A 19,017-nucleotide genomic window follows, 5' to 3' on the forward strand; every position below is an offset into this window, starting at 1 on the left:
ATTCATACATGGAAAGTGTCAGAAGTGTAAAATGGTATGAATGAAGAGTGACATTCAAAATGCTGGAGTTTTATCTCCCTTCATAGATGCCACCTGACCTGTTGAGTTCCTCCAGCATTTTGTGTTTATTATTTTGGATTTCCAGCATCTACAGAATCTCGTGTTTATGAATGAATTGAAATTACCTGCACTACATACAATAAGATTCAAAACTTTGTTCAAAAACAAAATATGATACTACAAAAAATATACATTATACAAAAGAACTGAATAATGGCACTCACCATTTTTACATAGGAATTTTCTGCAAGGAGGGAGTAACTGGACATTGGCTGTAAAATATTGAAAACATCACAAGAAATGATTATACAAAGTATATGAAAAGGAAGAATCCCACTATTACCCAACACAACAGCAGGTGCTGGAAAAGGATTAAATTGGGCAACCCCTTGCTCAACACAAACACAATAAGCCAATGGTACTCCCGAATGTCATACACTTCCTGAGAGGAGAAATCCAGTAAATAAAAAACACAGATGGGAACTGGCAAAGCAACTAGGAAAATTAATCTCTGACCACCACAGGTAATAAAAACTATTACCTGGAATCACATAAGGCTTGCTTTACCTGAGAGAAATACAGAAAACCAATTTTTCATGGGTCCACAATTTCCATTGCATAGAAATGCTCAACTATTCAATCTCAGAAGCTTGACCCTCTATCTCCCTTAAACTTGATTAATAATGATTTTACACAAATACAATTTTTTTTAGTTAGACACAAGTAAAAATTTCTCTCCTCCTCCACTCTTCTCACCTGCCTATCCTCCTCCTGGGTCCCCTCCTCCTTCCCTTCCTCCTATGGTCCACTCTCTGCTCCTATCAGATTTCTTCCTCTTCAGCCCTTTGTCTTTCCTACCTACCTGACTTCACCTATCATCCGCTAGCTATCTTTCTTACCCTCCCCCATATTTTTTTTGTTATTCTGGTGCCTTCCCCCTTCCTTCTCAATCCTGAAGAAGGGTTTCGGCCTGAAACATGAATATTCATTCATTTCCATAGGTGTTGACTGACCTGCTGAATTCCTTCAGCATTTTATGTGTGCACGATCAAGCAATCCACAAATCAATACTTCAACAATATACAAGTTATTTTAATCTACCTGAGTAATTATAAACTGGAAGTTTGGCTTTGCTGTTTGTACTCCTTCTAAAGCTCTAAATGTTGTCTGCCCTGTGTGACAACCAACAAAGGATTCATTACTCTAACCGAGGATTCACCAGGAACAAAATAGCATACTTTAATACACAGTGAAAAGCCCTCTTCTGTTCAGTCGTTGCTTCATAGCTAGATGTAGTTCGGTGAACCTTTAGATACTGCACCAATTCAAAGTTGACATTACTCTTCAATCACTAACGTTCTCGGATTGAAAATGACAGGTAAAAGTAGGTCTTCAAAATACTTCAGAACTATTGAGTTTGTCATGACAATATTTCTATGACACTCTCTAACAGGATAATATAAAATGTGGAAGCATATCAAGACTAAAATATTCAAAGTTAACAAGATGTTGAAAGGACAGGAGTTAAGATAAACTAGGATTATTTTCTACAGAGCAGAGAATGCTGAGAATGAATATAGATAATATTAGAGACTGGCAGAATAAATAAGAAAGATGTATTTTTTAATCAGCTGAGTGTACATAAATAAGAGCTTATAGATTTAAATATAAATAGAAGACACGGAAAAGTTATTTCATCCAGAGGGTAATAAAGAACTAAAAATTGCTGCTCAAACTGCTGTTTGGCAAACTGGTATGGTTTCAAGATTAAAATGTTCAATAGCTACTTTAAGAGTTGTGACCTGCAGATATGTTGGGCCAAATGGACTGAGTCAGAAACTTTCTGGTTGTGAGAGTCAACCACAGTCATGGTGATGTGAATCTAATTTGCTCATGCATTAAAGCAGCGGCATCAGTAAACTACTTCACAAATTATGACCACTTGTGAAGATTATTTTGCTCCTTTTCTGTGAGAAGTTTGCTAAGTTTCATCTACCTGGTGGATATTTTTTCTCTTATATCCAATATATTCTTTTTGATTTTTTAAAAATTCAAGCATTGAACAGAGAAGGAAATCCATGAAGGTCTACATAGATCATTAAAGACAAGTCAAATTACTTATGCATACAGATCCCCCCTCTTAATATGGCTCAGATTATTTGGATAAGACTAGTTTGAATGGGGGTGGGGGGAGAAGAGTTGAGGTGAGGAAAAATCCAGCCTTATCCTGTATTAATGTACAAATTAACTTACTGGTAAGGGCTCATCATCTAAGCTGCCATTCTGGACAGATTCTGGGGCCTCTTCGCCACTGTGATGTTTCTTTTTCTGTGATTTCTTTTCCTCTTTTGATTTCTCTTTCTTATGTTTCTTCTTCTTGTGCTTTGATGATTTCTAAAGCAATCAGAAAATTTTAATGCAGCCTGCTTAACTGAAACCCAACACAGGAAATTTAAATATCGGTTAACTATATTTCTGAATTTGTGAGATAGAGATTTACTTATAACGCAAACACAACTGTTTTAAGAAGGTGAAACTAAAGTATCACTCAACTGTTTTTCTACTGCACTTTGTAAATAATTAGAGAAAAATTAAATTCCTGCTGGTGGTGCTGTTGAGCCAAGAGAAACTATTGTGGTTACCTACCTCACCTACTGAACCCGATCCAACTGTGACACAATCACTGTCCTCAAGTCACTGCATTCATAAACTAACATTTTGGCAAACTGATTATAGTGTAATATAGTCAAAATAATTCCAGTTAAGTGGTATCTTCTCCACTCAGATACAGTCCCAGAATTTGCTTTAAAACCCTAACAATAACTTCACACTGAATTTTAGCAAAACCAAGGGATTCAATGCGGACTTCAGGAAGGAAAAGTTGGGAGAACACACACCAGTCCTCATTGAGGGTTTAGGGTGGAAAGGGTGAGCAGCTGCAAATTCCTGGGTGTCAATACCTTGCAACCATTACAGCTAGTGCATTCCAGATTGTAAATTCCGACTGGAGAAAAAGCATTATCCTAGATCAGGTACTTTTGAACCTGGAGAAATACACACAACTGCTAAAAGAAAAACTCTTTTAAGGTCTTGCACCTGGCATATCAACTCTATTTCTCTTTTTTACTGTTGCAGATTTCCAGCATCTGCAGTTTTCTTTTAATTGCTTGTTAGATTAGCCAGCCAACGCTAATGAATTATGACAGCTCTTGACGTGAAACTGAAGTGTCATATTAACAATGAATATGCATTTACTAAAACAAAATTAGTTCTAATTTTTAAAAATAACCTATACTTCAAAATAATTATTTAACATTTAAAAACAAGACAGAAACATTTTAAGAAATTTGGAGCTCAATTAAGCACTAGGTGCATAGAATAGGATATTTTAAACAGCTGCTTATTAATATACAAATGTGCGTACACTTGAATCAACAACGGTTTTGAAGCCAACAGCTTTCAAAAGGAACCTGACTCGATAAAAGAGTCCGTGGACACTAAAAAAAAATTAAGTTACATAACTTAATAAGGTTATTAAAGACGGAATGATGAATTCTAACATTGCCAAATGCACTCAGTGGCCACTTTATTAGGAATATCTATATACCGCTTGTTAATGCAAAGATGTAATCACCCAATCATATGGCGGCAACTCAATGCATAGAAGCATGCTACATGGTCTAGTTGTTCAAACCAAACATCAGAATGGGGATGAAATGTGATCTAAGTGACTTTGACCGTGGAATGATTGTTGGTGCCAGACAGGGTGGTCTGAGTATCTCAGAAACTGCTGATCCCCTGGGATTTTCTCGCACAACAGTCTCTGGAGCAGAAGTTCCCTACCTGGGGTCCATGGACCCCTCAGTTAGTGGGATTCATGGCATTTAAAAAAAAAAGGTAGGGAACCCCAGCACTAGAGTTTATAGAAAATAGTGTGTGAAAAACAAAGAAACATCCAGTGAACAGTACTTCTATAGGCAAAAAGCCAGTGCGAGAGAGGCCAGAGCAGAATGGCCAGACTGGTTCAAGCTGACAATAGGAAGGCAACAGTATCTCAAATAACTACGTGTTACAGCAGTGGTTTGCTACAACATAGCGAATCTTGCAGGCTAGAGCAGCAGAAGGCCACAAATAAACACTCACTCGCTATTTTATCAGGTAAAGGCAGTATTGAATAATGTGGCCACTGAGTGTAGACCACAGGGAAGTTAACTGCAACAAAATTGTTGAAGGATTTACAGCAGCAAATAGTGGAATAGCAACAATGTAGAATTTCTGAGTAGAAACTTTATGCCTACTGAACCTCAGGGACAGAGATTACTTATCTTGTACTAGAAGCATAAGTGTGAATTGCAAAATCATTTTTTATACATTGAAACTTACTGCTTCTTCCTCTTTTTCCTTTGCTTCTGATATTTCTTGGATTTCAGATGCCTCTTCACTTTTAAGTGATTCTGTCTGTAAAATATCAAGAATTTTTCAACTGCTGAACTTCATCTAATTACCTACAACTTCAGTTCTCAAAGAAACAACTAACCCAATCTGCAAATGGAATCCTAAATCTACTCTAAATTGATATCATAAGTAAATAAAGTCATAAGATTGGCATGCAGAATAGTGACTTGGTATCCAGAAATATGCTACAAAAATAAGCTGAGAAAGCTGAACATGTGCAGGAGCTCGGACTACAGATAGGGATTTCTATACCCCTCCCATCCATGCATCTATCTAAATTTTTCTTAAAGTGTTGAAATTAAACCTGCATTCACCACTCTTGGTAGCTCATTCCACACTCTCACCACCCTCTGAATGAAGTTCACCCTCATGTTCCCCTTAAACATTTCAACCTCACCCTTAACCCATGAACTCTAGTTCTGGTCTCACCCAACCTCAGTGGAAAAAGCCTGCTTGCATTTACCCTATCTATGCTCCTCATAATTACTGTAATTTGGTATACCATAATTTTGTAGCCTCAGAAAACGTTGAATCATAGGACATTTACAACACATTCTTAACTTTGTTTATGGAGATTAGAAAAGGTGCCAAATGTAACAATTTTGTTTTAAGTGCATGGTTCTACAGCCAGTTTCAATGTTGTATTGAAATGTAATAACTGAATGTGTTGCAGGATTGATTGTCTGGAAGAAATCAGCCTCTCACATCAGACTCCAGGAGTTCCGGATGGTGTTCAGCATGGTTCCAATGAACAGCTGAAACCATCATCAGTAACAATCCAGCAGATTGTATGTGAGAAAGTATTATTATGGTGTTGATCATTTATGAACTATGTACAGTGTGGTGTGGTACATTAGCTTAATTTTTACAATTATGTCACACCCAGGACCACCAGACTCAAAAGCATTCCTCTCCTCTCCTATCACATTCCCTCCTCTCCAGCCCTTTATCTTTCCTACCTACCTGCCTTCTAGCTCTCCTCCTTCCTGTCCCCTCACCATTTTTTATTCTGGCGCCTTCTCAGTCCCGAAGCAGAGTCTTGGCCCAATACATCAACTGTTTACTCATTTCCAAAAATGCTGCCTGACCTGCAAGTTCCTCTAGCATTTAGTGTGTGTTGCTTCGGATTTCCAACATCTATGGACTTTCTTGTGTTTAAGACTCAAAAGCAGTTACTTTCCCCAAGCAGCAAGACCAATCTATACCTCCACCCACTAACTCACTGGTCCATTACCACCAATCACCACACTTCATCATTTCCTGTCAGTCACCTTATGTACAAACACATCCCAATCCCATGGATTTGGTGGGACCAGAGTCGTATATATGGCTGTACCTAGCGTCACTTTACCTACACATTATCAATGTACAGTATGTCACCTTACTGTAGTTTATAACAGAGTAGGAAGTTTGTGATTCATGCTTTGATCCAATCAACAAATTAAACCTGTTATCAATGGGTTGAAAATTTGTTGCAAGTAACTCTAGAAACACACGCTGACATGGTTAAGAAGTGAAATAACCTTGCGTTTACTAACCTGTGACTTGCTTTGTACTGGAGCATTAGACAGCCAGAAGTCAAGATCTGATCCCTGAAGTTAAAAAAAAGTTCAGCCACCAAAATTTCTGATAATGAAATATGCAAATCAAACAGGCTTCAATTATCAAGAGACTGTGCTACAAATCAATGTATGAATCCCTTCACTGACTTTTCATCTCTAACACACCACTAATTTATAATTTAAAGGCACTTATCAAATTTATCAAGAAAATGTTCTGTGGTGGTATCAGATGGGGAGGTGGCAGGAGAATTTCTTCTCCCTCCTTGATCTGTACCGATGACCACAACTGCCCATGGCAAAGTCTCCACAGTTGTCCAGATCACAGGAACTGTCCTCACTTGGTTCTAACTCTTTCATATGCAACAACAGATTACAGCTGTAATGTCCTGGTTCACAATTTTACTGCCGTGCTGTACTGCATTCTAGCAGTTCTGTATAAGAGCAGTCTGTTCTGCTTTCACCTTGTTTGGGTTACCATTGAAGATAAGGCATGCTTAGGAATGTGTGTCATCCAATTAGGATGGTGGAACTGGGAGAAGGTTCCAGAGAACACTGGGGGGAGTTTTTGTGAGGGGCATGAAAGTTGGTCTTGGTCTTTGCTCGGCAGGAGATGAAGAGAGAAGATGCTGGAGAGAACCGTTTGTAGGAGTTGATCCGGCAGGAAAACGCGATTTGATGGAGCCAAGGTGCAGGAGTCTGCTGAGGAGTGGTGCATATGGCTTTTGGAAGACTTGAGCGCCAACCTGTGCATATTTGTCCATTTAATTACAATGGGCCCTTTTTATTTTTTTCTTTCTTTTCATTACTAACCCTTTTAGTTAATGTTCACATATATATTTCTTTATAATTGTATGCAGTGTTATTTCCTGCAAAGAGCTGTAACAGGGCAGTAAATCACACAGCATTCACACAAATCGGGGCTTGGGTGGGTGATACATCCCAGTCCCACGGATCGGGCAGGACCAGAGTCATATATACCCTAGACATATGAAGCCAGAGAAAGGTGGGTTTTCTCGGTGCTGATGTCTGGTGGCTGTTAGCGAAGGGCTCACTAGCCGTTTCTAGAGACATGCAGAAAAAGATGGTTTCACAGCCTTACTAGAAATGGCTTTCTTCAAAGTCTCTGGAGTTGCTCACAGGTCTACTGTTAACTATTTCCTCTTCCTCAATCCCTCAGTAACATGCCCTTTGTTGAAGATATCATCCAGTTATGCAGTAACTTTCTGTTGTATTCCGGCAACCAATACCATGTTCTCTCAGCACTGAGCCAGTGCATTTAATTAACCATTATGGTTCAAGCACCATTTTGTCTTTCTATTGCTCAATAGCTCATTCATATCTTTGTGACCACCTATACTTACTTCTGTGGGTTTTTCTTCTTCTTTTGGTGTTGGCGCAGTCATTTCTTCAGGCTCAACATGTTCATTCTCTGGATTTTCATAAGACTTTTTATGTTTTTTGCTAACTTTCTCTTTACTTTTCTGTAGCAAGAGAACAGAAAGCACACAATCACTAGTGAAGACTCGTCCAGTTTCTCCTCTCCCTGACAGTCGGCCAGGCTCTAACTGATCAACAGAAGTGTGACCCTAAGGTACCCTTTGTGCTGCTCGAGTATAAAAACCTAGGTTAGATTTAAACATTTAATCAAGTAAAGCTTATTCAACAAATACTAGTGATCTGTTGCAAAATTTCTTGATGCTAAACATAACCAGCTGTTTTAAAAGTTATTCAACTTTGAAGCATTTCAGGATAGCTTCTGTAAGCTATCTTATGGATTAATAAACAATCTTATGCGCTTTTATTTTTTAAAAATTGTGTTCTTAATCTTATTGAGTGTTTTTTTGTGTTGCATCAGATCCGGAGTAACAATTATTTCATTTTCCTTTATACCTGTGTACCGGCAGTGACATTAAACAATACTGAATCTTAAATTTCACATTGAGATATGTCAATACACAAGACAATTATTTCTAATGAAGACAGTCTGGCTGTGCAAAAATTCGTAACAAACTACACAGGGAAAGAAGTTTATAAGGTTTTCAGGAGTACTGGTAAAATTGGCTGATTCTTTAACTGTAGTTCCTGACCATACAAAGACCTAAAGAGAGTAATAGTTAAAAGAGAAATCTCACTGCTATTAAAATAGAATCATTCGGCATGAATTAATTCTTCAGTTTGCTAAAAGGAAATGGGGACTTCAGAGCTGTTTAAAAGAATGCCTCAGAATCTCATGCTTCATTAAGCAGCCTTTGGTGCTCTAACACACATAATCTGTAAAACCTGAGAAACACTCATTTAAGTTCATGTCCAAGACAGCAGAACGGAGCTTAAAGTAGCAAATTTACACACTAGAATTAAGATTCAGTTTCTGTAGTAAATGATATCTGGCAGTAATTTTAAAACCTTATTTTATGCTTAAGGGTTTTATTGAAATGCTAGTTAAAGTATAGAAGACAGGCGCAACTTTGTTGACAATTTTAATTCATTCAGCATTTAATATTTTAGGTCATTATCACAGGATAAGTTCTGGGTAAAACTCTTCCGTTCTACTTTCCAGTGATGGCTTGGATAGTATTGTTGGCCAGCTGGCAGTTCCATAAAATATCACTGACTAGCTTCAGTGACTGGGCCAGCTTCAAACATAGAAGAACATATTCCATGCACACACTCAATGTCTTAGGAACAGTTCCTTCCCTTCCACTATCAGATTTCTGAATGGGCAATGAACCAACCTACTAACACTACCTCAATATTTTTGCTCTCTTTTCGCACTACTAATTTAATTTAATTTCATATATATATTTCTAATTGTAACATGTAGTATATTTTATGTCTTTCACTGTACTACTACCACGAAACAACAAATTTCACAACATATGTCAGTGATATTAAACATCACTCCAGCCACTGAGCTAAAATGAGGGACAAAGATCAATAAGTTCACTGTAAAACTGGAACTAACATTTTATATTTACATTAGTCCAAGTGAATCCACTTTAAGATTCAGAGAATCCAACTTTTAAGCTACTTCTGAAATAGCACCTTATCCACTGGAAGTGGCCAACAGATTTCATAACTATTTAAAGCATTAAGCAATTTGAACTTACCCTTTTCTCCTTATCTTTCTTTTCTTTCTTTGCCTTCTTCGGAGGTTTTTTGGTTTTTTCCTCTACCGGAGCAGCTTCAACTTCTGGTGATTTCTTTTCAGTTACTCGGTGTGTCCTCACAGGCAGTTTTTCATTATCTGTCAAAGGCCTTTAAAAAATATTAAGATTTATAATTAACTATTAAAAACAACAATTCTGCACATCATTTACAGAACAAGTGAATTCACACAAATCGTAAAATCCAAGATAATTCTTGCAAGTTAGTATGATAAGACAATTCTCAGCAAACGTACAATCACAATGGTTGTCTCTGTTGAAATAAATTGGCCAATATATAGTGCCTCTAAAAAGTATTCCCCCCCCACCCCGCAAGTTTTCATGTTTTATTGTTTTACAACATTGAATCACAGTGGACTAAATTTGGCTTTTTTGACACTGATCAACAGAAAAAGACTCTTTTGTGTCTAAATGAAACCAAAATTTCTACAAATTGGTTGAAATTTATTACAATTATTAAACACAAAATAATTGACTGCATAATTACTCACTCCCTTCAAGTCAGTATGTAGTAGATGTGCCTTTGTCAGCAATTACAACCTTGAGTCTGTGTGGATAGGTCTCTATCAGCTTTAAACATCTGGATACTGCTATTTTTCCCGATCCTTTACAAAACTGCTCAAGCTCTGTCAGATTGCATGGGGATTGTGAATGGACAGCCCTTTCAAGTCCAGCCACAAATACTCAAATGGACTGAGGTCTGGACTCTGACTTGGCCACTCCAGGACGTTCACTTTGTTCTTTTTAAGCCATTCCTGTGTAGCTTTGGATTTATGCTTGGGTTTATTATCTTGCTGGAACACAAATCTTCTCCCAAGTTGCAGTTCTCTTGCAGACTGCATCAGGTTTTCTTCCAGGATTTTTCTCTACTTTGCTGCATTCATTTTATCCTCTACCTTCACAAGCCTTCCAGGGCCGGCTGCAGTGAAGCATCTCCACAGTATGGAGTCCCCACCATGCTTCCCAGTAGTGATGGTGTGCTTGGCTTATGCCAAACATAGCGCATAGTCTGATGGTCAAAAAGCTCAATTTGGGTTTTATCAGGCCATAAAGAGTTCTTCCAGCTGACTTCAGAGTCTCCATACATGCTTTCTGGCAAACTCTATTCAAGATTTCATGTGAGATTTTCTCCGCTCCCAAACAGTGGCTTTCCTTTTGCCACTCTCCCATAAAGCTGTGACTGGTGAAGCACCCGGGCAACAGTTGTTGTATGTTCAGACTCTCCCATCTCGGCCACTGAAGCCTGTAACTCCGCCAGAGTCGTCATAGATCTCCTGGTGGCCTCCCTCACTAGTTCGCTTCTTGCACAGTTACTCAGTTTTTGAGGATGGCCTGCTCTAGGCAGATCTACAGCTGTGCTATATTCTTTCCATTTCTTGATGATGGACTTATCTGCACTCCAAGCGATATTCAGTGACTTTGGAAATTTTCTTGTATCTATCTGTTGGCATGTACTTTTCAATAATCTTTTTGTGGAGTTGCTTGGAGTGTTCTTTTGTCTTCATGGTGTAGTTTTTGCCAGGATACTGCCTTGCCAACAGTTGGATCCTCCAGATACAGTTGTATTTTTACTACAATCAATTGAAATACCTTGACTGCACATAGGTGCTCTCCATTATGTGACAAATTATGTGACTTCTAAAACCAATTGGCTGCACACCAGTGATGATTTGGTGTGTCATATAACGGGGGGTGAATAGTTATGCAATCAATTATTTTGTAATTAATTTAGATTGCTTTTTAGAGATCTGTTTTCATTTTGACATGAAAGAGTCTTTTTCTGTTGATCAGTGACAAAAAAAAAGCCAAATTAAATCCACTGTGACTTAATGTTGTAAAACAATAAACCATGAAACCTTCTGGGCGGGGGTGAATTCTTTATATAGCCACTGTATGTCTGTACGTATCTTTGACAATATAACTTTGATGGAAGGCTAATTTTAAAAACAATACAAAATACAATCAAAATTAACAAACATGAAAGCTACCAGACAATAGAAAATATCAAGCAACTTGTTAGTGTGCATGCAATCAGACAAATAATGCACGACATCCACAAATTTTGAAGGTAGAATGCTGAGAAGAGTTTATCAAACTTGGAGGAAGTATGAAACCACAAGCTGAATTATGAAAACACATCAATATTGCACAGTCAGAACACCAACATGCTTAGTCTATAAAGAACAGAATAGGAATTAACCAAGCCTTTTATTGATTATTCAAATGCAAGTAATAACTCGTTACTGTATGACTATAAGCACAGTACAAATTGTCTATCTTAGATATTGTGAGACACAATGAGAAAAGTCAAAAAACAAAAAAAAATTTAATTTATAAATGTAGTTTCCAAAGGTAAGTAACTGCACGGCATATGCCCATACCAAAGCTGTGTTTAACCCTTTGACCACTGAAATTGTAAACGTGGACATATCAAGAGTTGTCCAAAACTAACGACACTTGTCATTAGCTCTTCAATAAAAGAAACAATTTTTTTTTCATATTTTGTACATTACGGTCTTGACATCAAAGGGTTAAATGTTTAAAAACTGTTAAATCCATCTTCAACTTAAACTGATTTGTACAAGATGACGAATAAGTTTTAAACACATTTTCATGTTTTACATACCTTCCTTTTTTCATAGGTTTTAGACTTTTGTTGGGACACAAAGAGGGTGGTTGTGCAAGCAGCAGAAAGAATGACAAAGAATGACAGGAAAATATGGAGTGGCATATTAAATGTATAGAGGAAGAGAGAGGGAGAGAAAAAAAAGTCACAGAACTATTAAACAGCCATAAATGTGACATTCACTTTGGATCAATTATAGAACTTATCATTGATGCTATAAAGTGTTATGTTGCCATAACACATTCAGCTGTCACTGTACTTGCATTACAAATCAATTATTTATGAACACTGGCTCTAACTCCAAGAGGTGTAATTTTTCAATAACCGATTCTATATTAAGATTGAGGTGCATGGAGAAGTTTGGGGGCAGGGGTGGGTGAAGGAAAGGGGGGAATACTGAGAAACCTATTGTGTCAAATCCTTAATGGGCATTCACATACCTCACAAGTTAAATGATCCATTTGATATTAAAAAGTCTGACATTAAAAATGACCACAAATACAAACATATTCCGAGGTCAATTTATGTTTGCAAAATTTGGTAAATCAACAATTTTCTCAATTTTGATAATAGTGCTGATCAATACATTTTCTTCAATATTTACATATTTTACTAAATGCTGCTCATGTACTTTGCAATTTCTTATTTGGCAAAGATTTGATGATGGCTGCACACCCTGGGGATTACTGACCTAAATGTAAAAGAGGAGGGGGTTAAGAGCAAAAAGAAATAGAAAGTCAGCTCATGTGACTCATTTGATACAACACCAGACAGCCAGTTCCAAGATGTAAACATGGCCATTCAAAACTCTGTCGCAAGCTATATAGCAGCAAGAAAGGGGAATACTGAGCAAGAAAGGAAAACAATAGATAGAGAACCAGATCCAAAGAGGTCAGAGAGAAATTGATGTAAAATAACAGCTTTTCTCAAGAATTTAAACTAGTACAAATTTCACTTTTCTTAAAATATGAAAAAAAAATGCTGGCTGAATTTATTTCAGTGCACAGACATTGAGAACAAAGTTAGCAAATATTCAAATTCAGGCTAATTATACAACTACGGCCAGAGTAATCAAGAATGGCCTCAAATTTCACTGGACCAAGGATCTATCCTGGGCCCAACATATCGATGTAGCTACAAAGAAGGCTATATTTCATTAGGAGTTTGAGGAACTTTAGTATGTTACCAAGCTCACAAATTTCTACAGATACACCGTGGAGAATATTCTAACTGGCTGCATCACCGTCTGGTATGGTGGGGGCTTCTGCACAGGATCAAAATAAGCTGCAGAGTTGTAAACTTATTTAGCTCCATCGTGGGCACTATCCTGCATAGTATCCAGAAGATCCTCAAGGAGTGATGCCTCAAAAAGTTGGCATCCATCATTAACGACCCCCATCACCCAGTATATGCCCTGTTCCCATTGCTACCATTAGGGAGGTGGTACAGGAGCCCGAAGGCACACTCAACAATTCAGGAACAGCTTCTTCCCCTCTGCCATCTGAATTCTGAATGGACATTGAACCGATGAACTCTACCTCACTCTGTACTTCCAATTTTTTTAACTACTTAGTAGAGGCAAAAAACTGAATTACAGTAAATAAAACTAGATATATGCACAAATACTTACCGTAATTCACAGATTTTCCCTCAATTAGGTATTGCATTGTACTGTTGCCAAAAAGACATGCTGGTGATACTAAACCTGATTCTCAACCATTAATAATTTCCATTACATTCCTTAAACATCAGTAGAAAAGAATACCAAGCTTCAAAATTAAGCATTTCTTGGCTTTGTGATAATTTTGACGAAATAAAATCAATGTATACTTACTTATCTAAATCAATATCCAATGCCCTGTATGGATCATTAGGATCTTTGTCATCGTCCTCATCACTTGGCAAGGCATTCTAAAAACACACAAAAATCACTGAGAATCAACCTTTGGCAGTAAAAAGATTGTTTGAAAGGTAATAAAAAATGTTCTAAACTTTACTTTGTCATTCAATATCCCAGTTTTAGCTATTTCACCCTAGAAATATTAAACATTAATGGGGCCCAACCAGCCACATTGCTGTCAATTTATACAATTTAGCTTTTTGGCTTGAATTAAACCTCAATTAAATTCAAGATCCACTACAGCAGTACACCCTCAAGACTTCATTAAAATTACCACAAGAAGTTTAACTCAGCAATGTACGTTTGTACATTGAATGTGAGTCAGTGTGCTGACAACATTAAAAGTGCAACCACAAGGTACACCATGGACATGTGATAAATTACCATTAAAAAAAAACTATCAGTGTAACTTATACTTAAATTAAAACGGAGCCTAGTGATTATCATGATGCTATTACAACTTGGGGTGTTGGAGTTTGGAGTTCAATTCTAGCACCTTTTGTAAGGAGTCTGTAATGTGTCCCTGTGGGTTTCCTCCAGGTGCTGATTTCCTCCCACAATCCATTTACTAAGCGGCTAGTAGGCTAATTGGTCATAAATTGTTCTGTGATTAGGCTAGAGTTACACGCTGTGTGGCAAGGCTCACTGGGCTGGAAGGTTCTGTGCTGCGCTAAGTCTCCAAATAAATAATGTTTTCCCATTGGGAGATTTTAGGCCCACTTTATTAGCATGTTTTGTACAAACTAAATTCTATCCAATCATTGTAGAGTGACAGGACAGTCAACCAGTTAAATCTAACCATTTTTGACAGCAAAAGATACTAAATGAGAAGTTTTAAAGACGAACCTCAGGCATTTCCTCTGTGATAATATCAACATGATGAACTGGAGCAATATCTTCATCACTTTCTGTATGAAGTGAATCATGACGACGTTTGCCTTTCTTGTCTTTTTTGTCTCTCTTTTGTTTCTTTTTCTTTTTCTCTCTATCCCGTTTCTGCTGCTGTCTACGCTCTTCTTCCAGTTTAAGATACTGATCTGACAAAGGCATTCCTGTGCACATTAACACAACGTAGATCACTATATCTAAACATACTACACATAACTGCCTTCAGAGAATTTAAGTGAAAAAGTAAATAAGTTAAATCATAAGACATTTTCATCTCTAATGTGCCAACCTGAAACATTCACAGCATATTATTAACACAAGAGATTCTACAGATGCTGGAAGACCAGAGTAACACACCCAAAAGCCCGGAGGAATTCAGCGGGTCCGGTATGATGAAGGCTGTTCATTCCTCTCCATAAATGCTGCCTGACCTGCTGAGTTAGTCCAGCATTTTGCGAGTGTTACAGCACATTATCTGATATTGAAACTTTCTCAAATAATATACAACTGTTTGGCTATATTAATTAAGAGTGTAAAATAACATATACTCTGGCTAAAAACAGGTCACTCTCTGCCACTCCACCTACACCCCAGGGATCTATGATCTTGCACTAATTTTTCTTTTTAATTCTGTCAACAAGCTCCCAGACTTGGTAACTATAGTTTGACAAACAGAATAGCAATTCATGGAGCTGATGTTCGCCTCAAACAAACAAATTTACCTTATGCTAACATTCAGCTATAAATTTATAGTCTTAAAGGAAAATTAGCTCAACTAGACTTCTTCCACTTTGACTGTGTAGGCAAGAAATTTGTGATTGAAAAACCATCAATTACTGTAACAAATATAAACTATCTTATATTCACTAAATGGACAGGAGAAACGGAGAACTAATAGCTGCATCAATTACCTGGTACTCTCAATGGCACCGTAAGATCAATCTGCACCACAGGTATGTGTTCCACCCCACTAGCATCCTGGTAATTCTGAAAATAAAACATAACATATTAATCTTGATTCTCACCTTTGTGGTTTACAAGTTCCTGTATTTTAAAATACTGCCATAAATAGAAAAGCATATATTCATTAACTGTGATATTTTCTTCTTGTAACTCATGTGTAGCAATACTCTGGAACTGATCAATATTTTAATTCAAGCTCGCTTAGCATTTTTATCTTTTAAAGATCAAAATTTCCAATAGCTAGAAGAGACAGCTGACGCTGCATCATAAGACAAGACATTGGAGCAAATTTAGGCCACTCGGTGCATCAAGTCTGCTCCGCCATTCCATCATGGCTAATTTATTTTCCCTCTCAACCCCATTCCCCGTAACTTTTGATGGCCTGACTAATCAAGAACCTACTTAAACCTGCACTTTAAATACATCCAGTGACTTGGCCTGCACAGCAGTCTATGGGAATGAATTCCAGATTCACCTCCCTCTGGCTTAAAAAAAAAATTCCTTCTCAATTCTGTTCTAAAGTGATGCCCTTCTATTCTGAGGCTGTTCCCTTTGGTCCTAGACTCTTCCACTGCTGGAAACCTCCTCTACACAACCACTCTACCTAGGCCTTTCAATATTCGTAGGTTCCAATGAGATTCCCCTAAACTCCAGTGAACACAGACCCAGACCATCAAATGCTCCTCATACATTAACTCATCTCATGCATTACTGAAGCATACATTCATGTGCTTTTTTGTTGCAATCCTTCCTCTTCCCCCACTCCCACCACCCACTTAATCCCACAGTCTCCCAAACTATTTTCTAATCCTTGATTTAGTTTCTGATGACATTTTGTCCCAAATTGCAGGTCCCTTTTGCTGGAATTTACACACTGAACTAGTCTGTTAATAAGTACAAATCACGGTCACAGGACTGAAAAGAAAATGCAGCAGAAATAAAATTATAACATGCTCAACTCACCTTCTGAGGAGATGGCGAACTTTTGATGTAAAATGGATTATTTGCCTGTTCTTGTTTTCTTACTTCTCGCCTCTAGGATGAGAAAAATTACTTCATATATTGTATTTTATTTGAAGCTTCCTGTTGCGCTAACAATTCCTGAACCTCCAAACTACACAGGTACTGGCTCTGACAGCAGTGGATCTAAATACTGGAACCTAAGCAAATACTTATTTGCAATTTAGTTATGCTGCGCTAACTTTTCCATCAAAGTGGATTTTCGAAAAGCAGTTCAGGAAAATGGAGCACCCTTCCTATAATAAAGCAAATGCCTTAGTAATACGTCATCAGAGCCAAGTGTTGCAGGGAGAGATTGGGCAGATTATAAATAATGAAGCATTGAATTCTGACAAATGCAATAATATGGTTTAGTTACAGCATTTCACGATGCAAATGCCTTACAACAATCATCTAAACAAAGGATTTAGACAAGCCCAATTATTGAGCAGTAATTCACTGAATGCCTACTTGCTACATCCTTTCTGAAAATGCAAGAATGTATTACTTTTATAAGACTACTTTTAAGGGTAAATTAAGAACAGAATCTCTGTAACACAAGAGATTTTATAGAAGCTGGAAATCCAGAACCACACACACAAAAAAAATGCTGGAGGAACTCAACAGGTCAAGCAGTATCAATGGAAATGAATGAACGGTTGACGTTTTGGGCTGAGATCCTTCATTAGACTTCTTTGAGAGTCCTGATGAAGGGTCTCGGCCCAAAATGTTGACTGTTTATTCATTTCTATAGATGCTGCCTGACCTGCTGACCTCCTCCAGCATTTTAAGTGTTACTTTTATCTGTTCTTTGTTTACCCATCCAGCACGTCCTTGTCTGTAAGGAGCTTGTACGTTCTTCCCATGACTGTTCAGGGTTCCTCCGGGTTCCTCCTACAGTCCAAAGACGTACTGGTTGGTAGGTTAATTGGTCATTGTAAGTTGTCCAGTGATTAGGCTAAGGTTACATCAGGGGATTGCTGGGTGATGCAGCTTGTAGGGTCAGAAGGGCCTATTCTGCCTTGTATCTCAATAGGTAAAATAAACTAAAACTGTAGGATAAAACCTTTGGGAAGAGGAAGACTAAGAAACTATAGACTTAAAATTTAGCAATTTACAAATAGGAGTCAACAAGCTCTCATTAATATGCTTGTCAAATACTATTTTGGTTTTCATCTGTGCTGACCCATGCCTGGTGATTGTGTTATTTTTCAAGTGCACTATTATCACATCTAAAAATAGAAACTGCTATTTTCTATTTTACTGATTATGTAGATAAAATTAGGGATTGAAACTCAGTGAGAGGTCAAATTGGAATTGCCTGAAGGAATTACCAGACAAATCAAATGGCTTAGTAATGAAATTCAAATGAAAGCTTAATGAGACACACTTTAGTTGAACAGTTAAGAGCTAAAAGAGATTCTTGGATGATAATTGTCAGGCTTTTGCACACATATTGTTGCCAAGCGGCAGAGAAATAAAGCAGTGCTATCAACTGGCACATGAAAGGAAGAAAGGAGTGAAGTGCTATAGACGTAGATCATAAAGCAGAACTTGCCAGAAATGTTCAGTAAGTCAGGGAGCATCTGTAGACAGAGAAGTTCTGGCCTTTCATCAGAACTGACCAAGTCTTGCACAAACTGGATATTTGAAATTTTTGAACCCAATGTGAAGCTCCAAGTGTTGTAATATGCCAAGTCAGATGAATGAGATGCTACTTCAAGCTCTGAATGCTTCTTTATAAAAAATGCCAAAGGGTGGGAATAGGTAAGAGAATTAAAATGACAGGCAACTGGAAGCTTAACATCATCTTTATGGAGGAGAGGATTAATGTAATTTGAGGCTTGATTTATGTCAAGCTTCAAGTTACCTGACAGTGGTTGGTTTAAAAATAAGGCACTGATATCCAAAAGCATGCCAGTTCTGTACTGTATGCAAGTTTGGGTCCAAATTAATTGAGTGAAGGAGAGCTGGTGGGATGATAACCATGCAGAGGAGGGATTACAGAGTGCTAAATTGTGAAGTAAAATCTCAGTTTATCAGCAATGCATTTTCTGGTAATCCTTAGTTAACTGCTGACTCATTTGATGTGGCCTAGAGAAAAACTAACCAGAACAATTCTATGATAAGGAAACAATTCTGCAGCATCCTGTTAAAATACAAGTCTACAGAACCAATGAAAATGACCTTGTTGATGTGGTTATCAGCTTTAATCTGAAGACAAGGGGTAAAATGCTAGATGATTTTAACTCCTTCAGTTTACCATACCAACCACAGCTTACTTTTGAACAAAATTTTGGAATAAATTAGGACAAAAGCATTGCTTCTATGCAGTAGGGAGTAAAGAAATAATTTATGGTTTTCAAGAGAAGGCCTGTCCTCAATTTTAGATCAGAAAGG

General features: G+C 37.5%; 1 protein-coding gene across 3 annotated transcripts in view; it reads right to left on the bottom strand.

Annotated features, from left to right (window-relative positions):
• The window catches only part of ap3d1 (adaptor related protein complex 3 subunit delta 1), an 86,679-nt gene that overhangs the window by 14,245 nt on the left and 53,417 nt on the right, over positions 1 to 19,017 (bottom strand). The window contains exons 18-28 of one of the 3 annotated variants that reach the window (XM_063032481.1): positions 16,582 to 16,653; positions 15,567 to 15,642; positions 14,614 to 14,804; positions 13,702 to 13,778; positions 11,868 to 11,891; positions 9,185 to 9,332; positions 7,439 to 7,558; positions 6,054 to 6,107; positions 4,444 to 4,518; positions 2,314 to 2,454; positions 285 to 332 (exon numbers count right to left, since the gene is read on the bottom strand). In XM_063032481.1, the coding sequence (XP_062888551.1) occupies positions 285 to 332; positions 2,314 to 2,454; positions 4,444 to 4,518; positions 6,054 to 6,107; positions 7,439 to 7,558; positions 9,185 to 9,332; positions 11,868 to 11,891; positions 13,702 to 13,778; positions 14,614 to 14,804; positions 15,567 to 15,642; positions 16,582 to 16,653 (1,026 nt within the window). Of the gene's footprint in view, positions 1 to 284; positions 333 to 2,313; positions 2,455 to 4,443; positions 4,519 to 6,053; positions 6,108 to 7,438; positions 7,559 to 9,184; positions 9,333 to 11,867; positions 11,892 to 13,701; positions 13,779 to 14,613; positions 14,820 to 15,566; positions 15,643 to 16,581; positions 16,654 to 19,017 lie in introns of all 3 variants that reach the window. The other 2 variants (XM_063032480.1, XM_063032482.1) reach the window with 2 other exon arrangements.

Source organism: Mobula hypostoma, chromosome 24 (assembly GCF_963921235.1).
Source record: "Mobula hypostoma chromosome 24, sMobHyp1.1, whole genome shotgun sequence".
Taxonomy (NCBI): Eukaryota; Metazoa; Chordata; class Chondrichthyes; order Myliobatiformes; family Myliobatidae; genus Mobula; species Mobula hypostoma.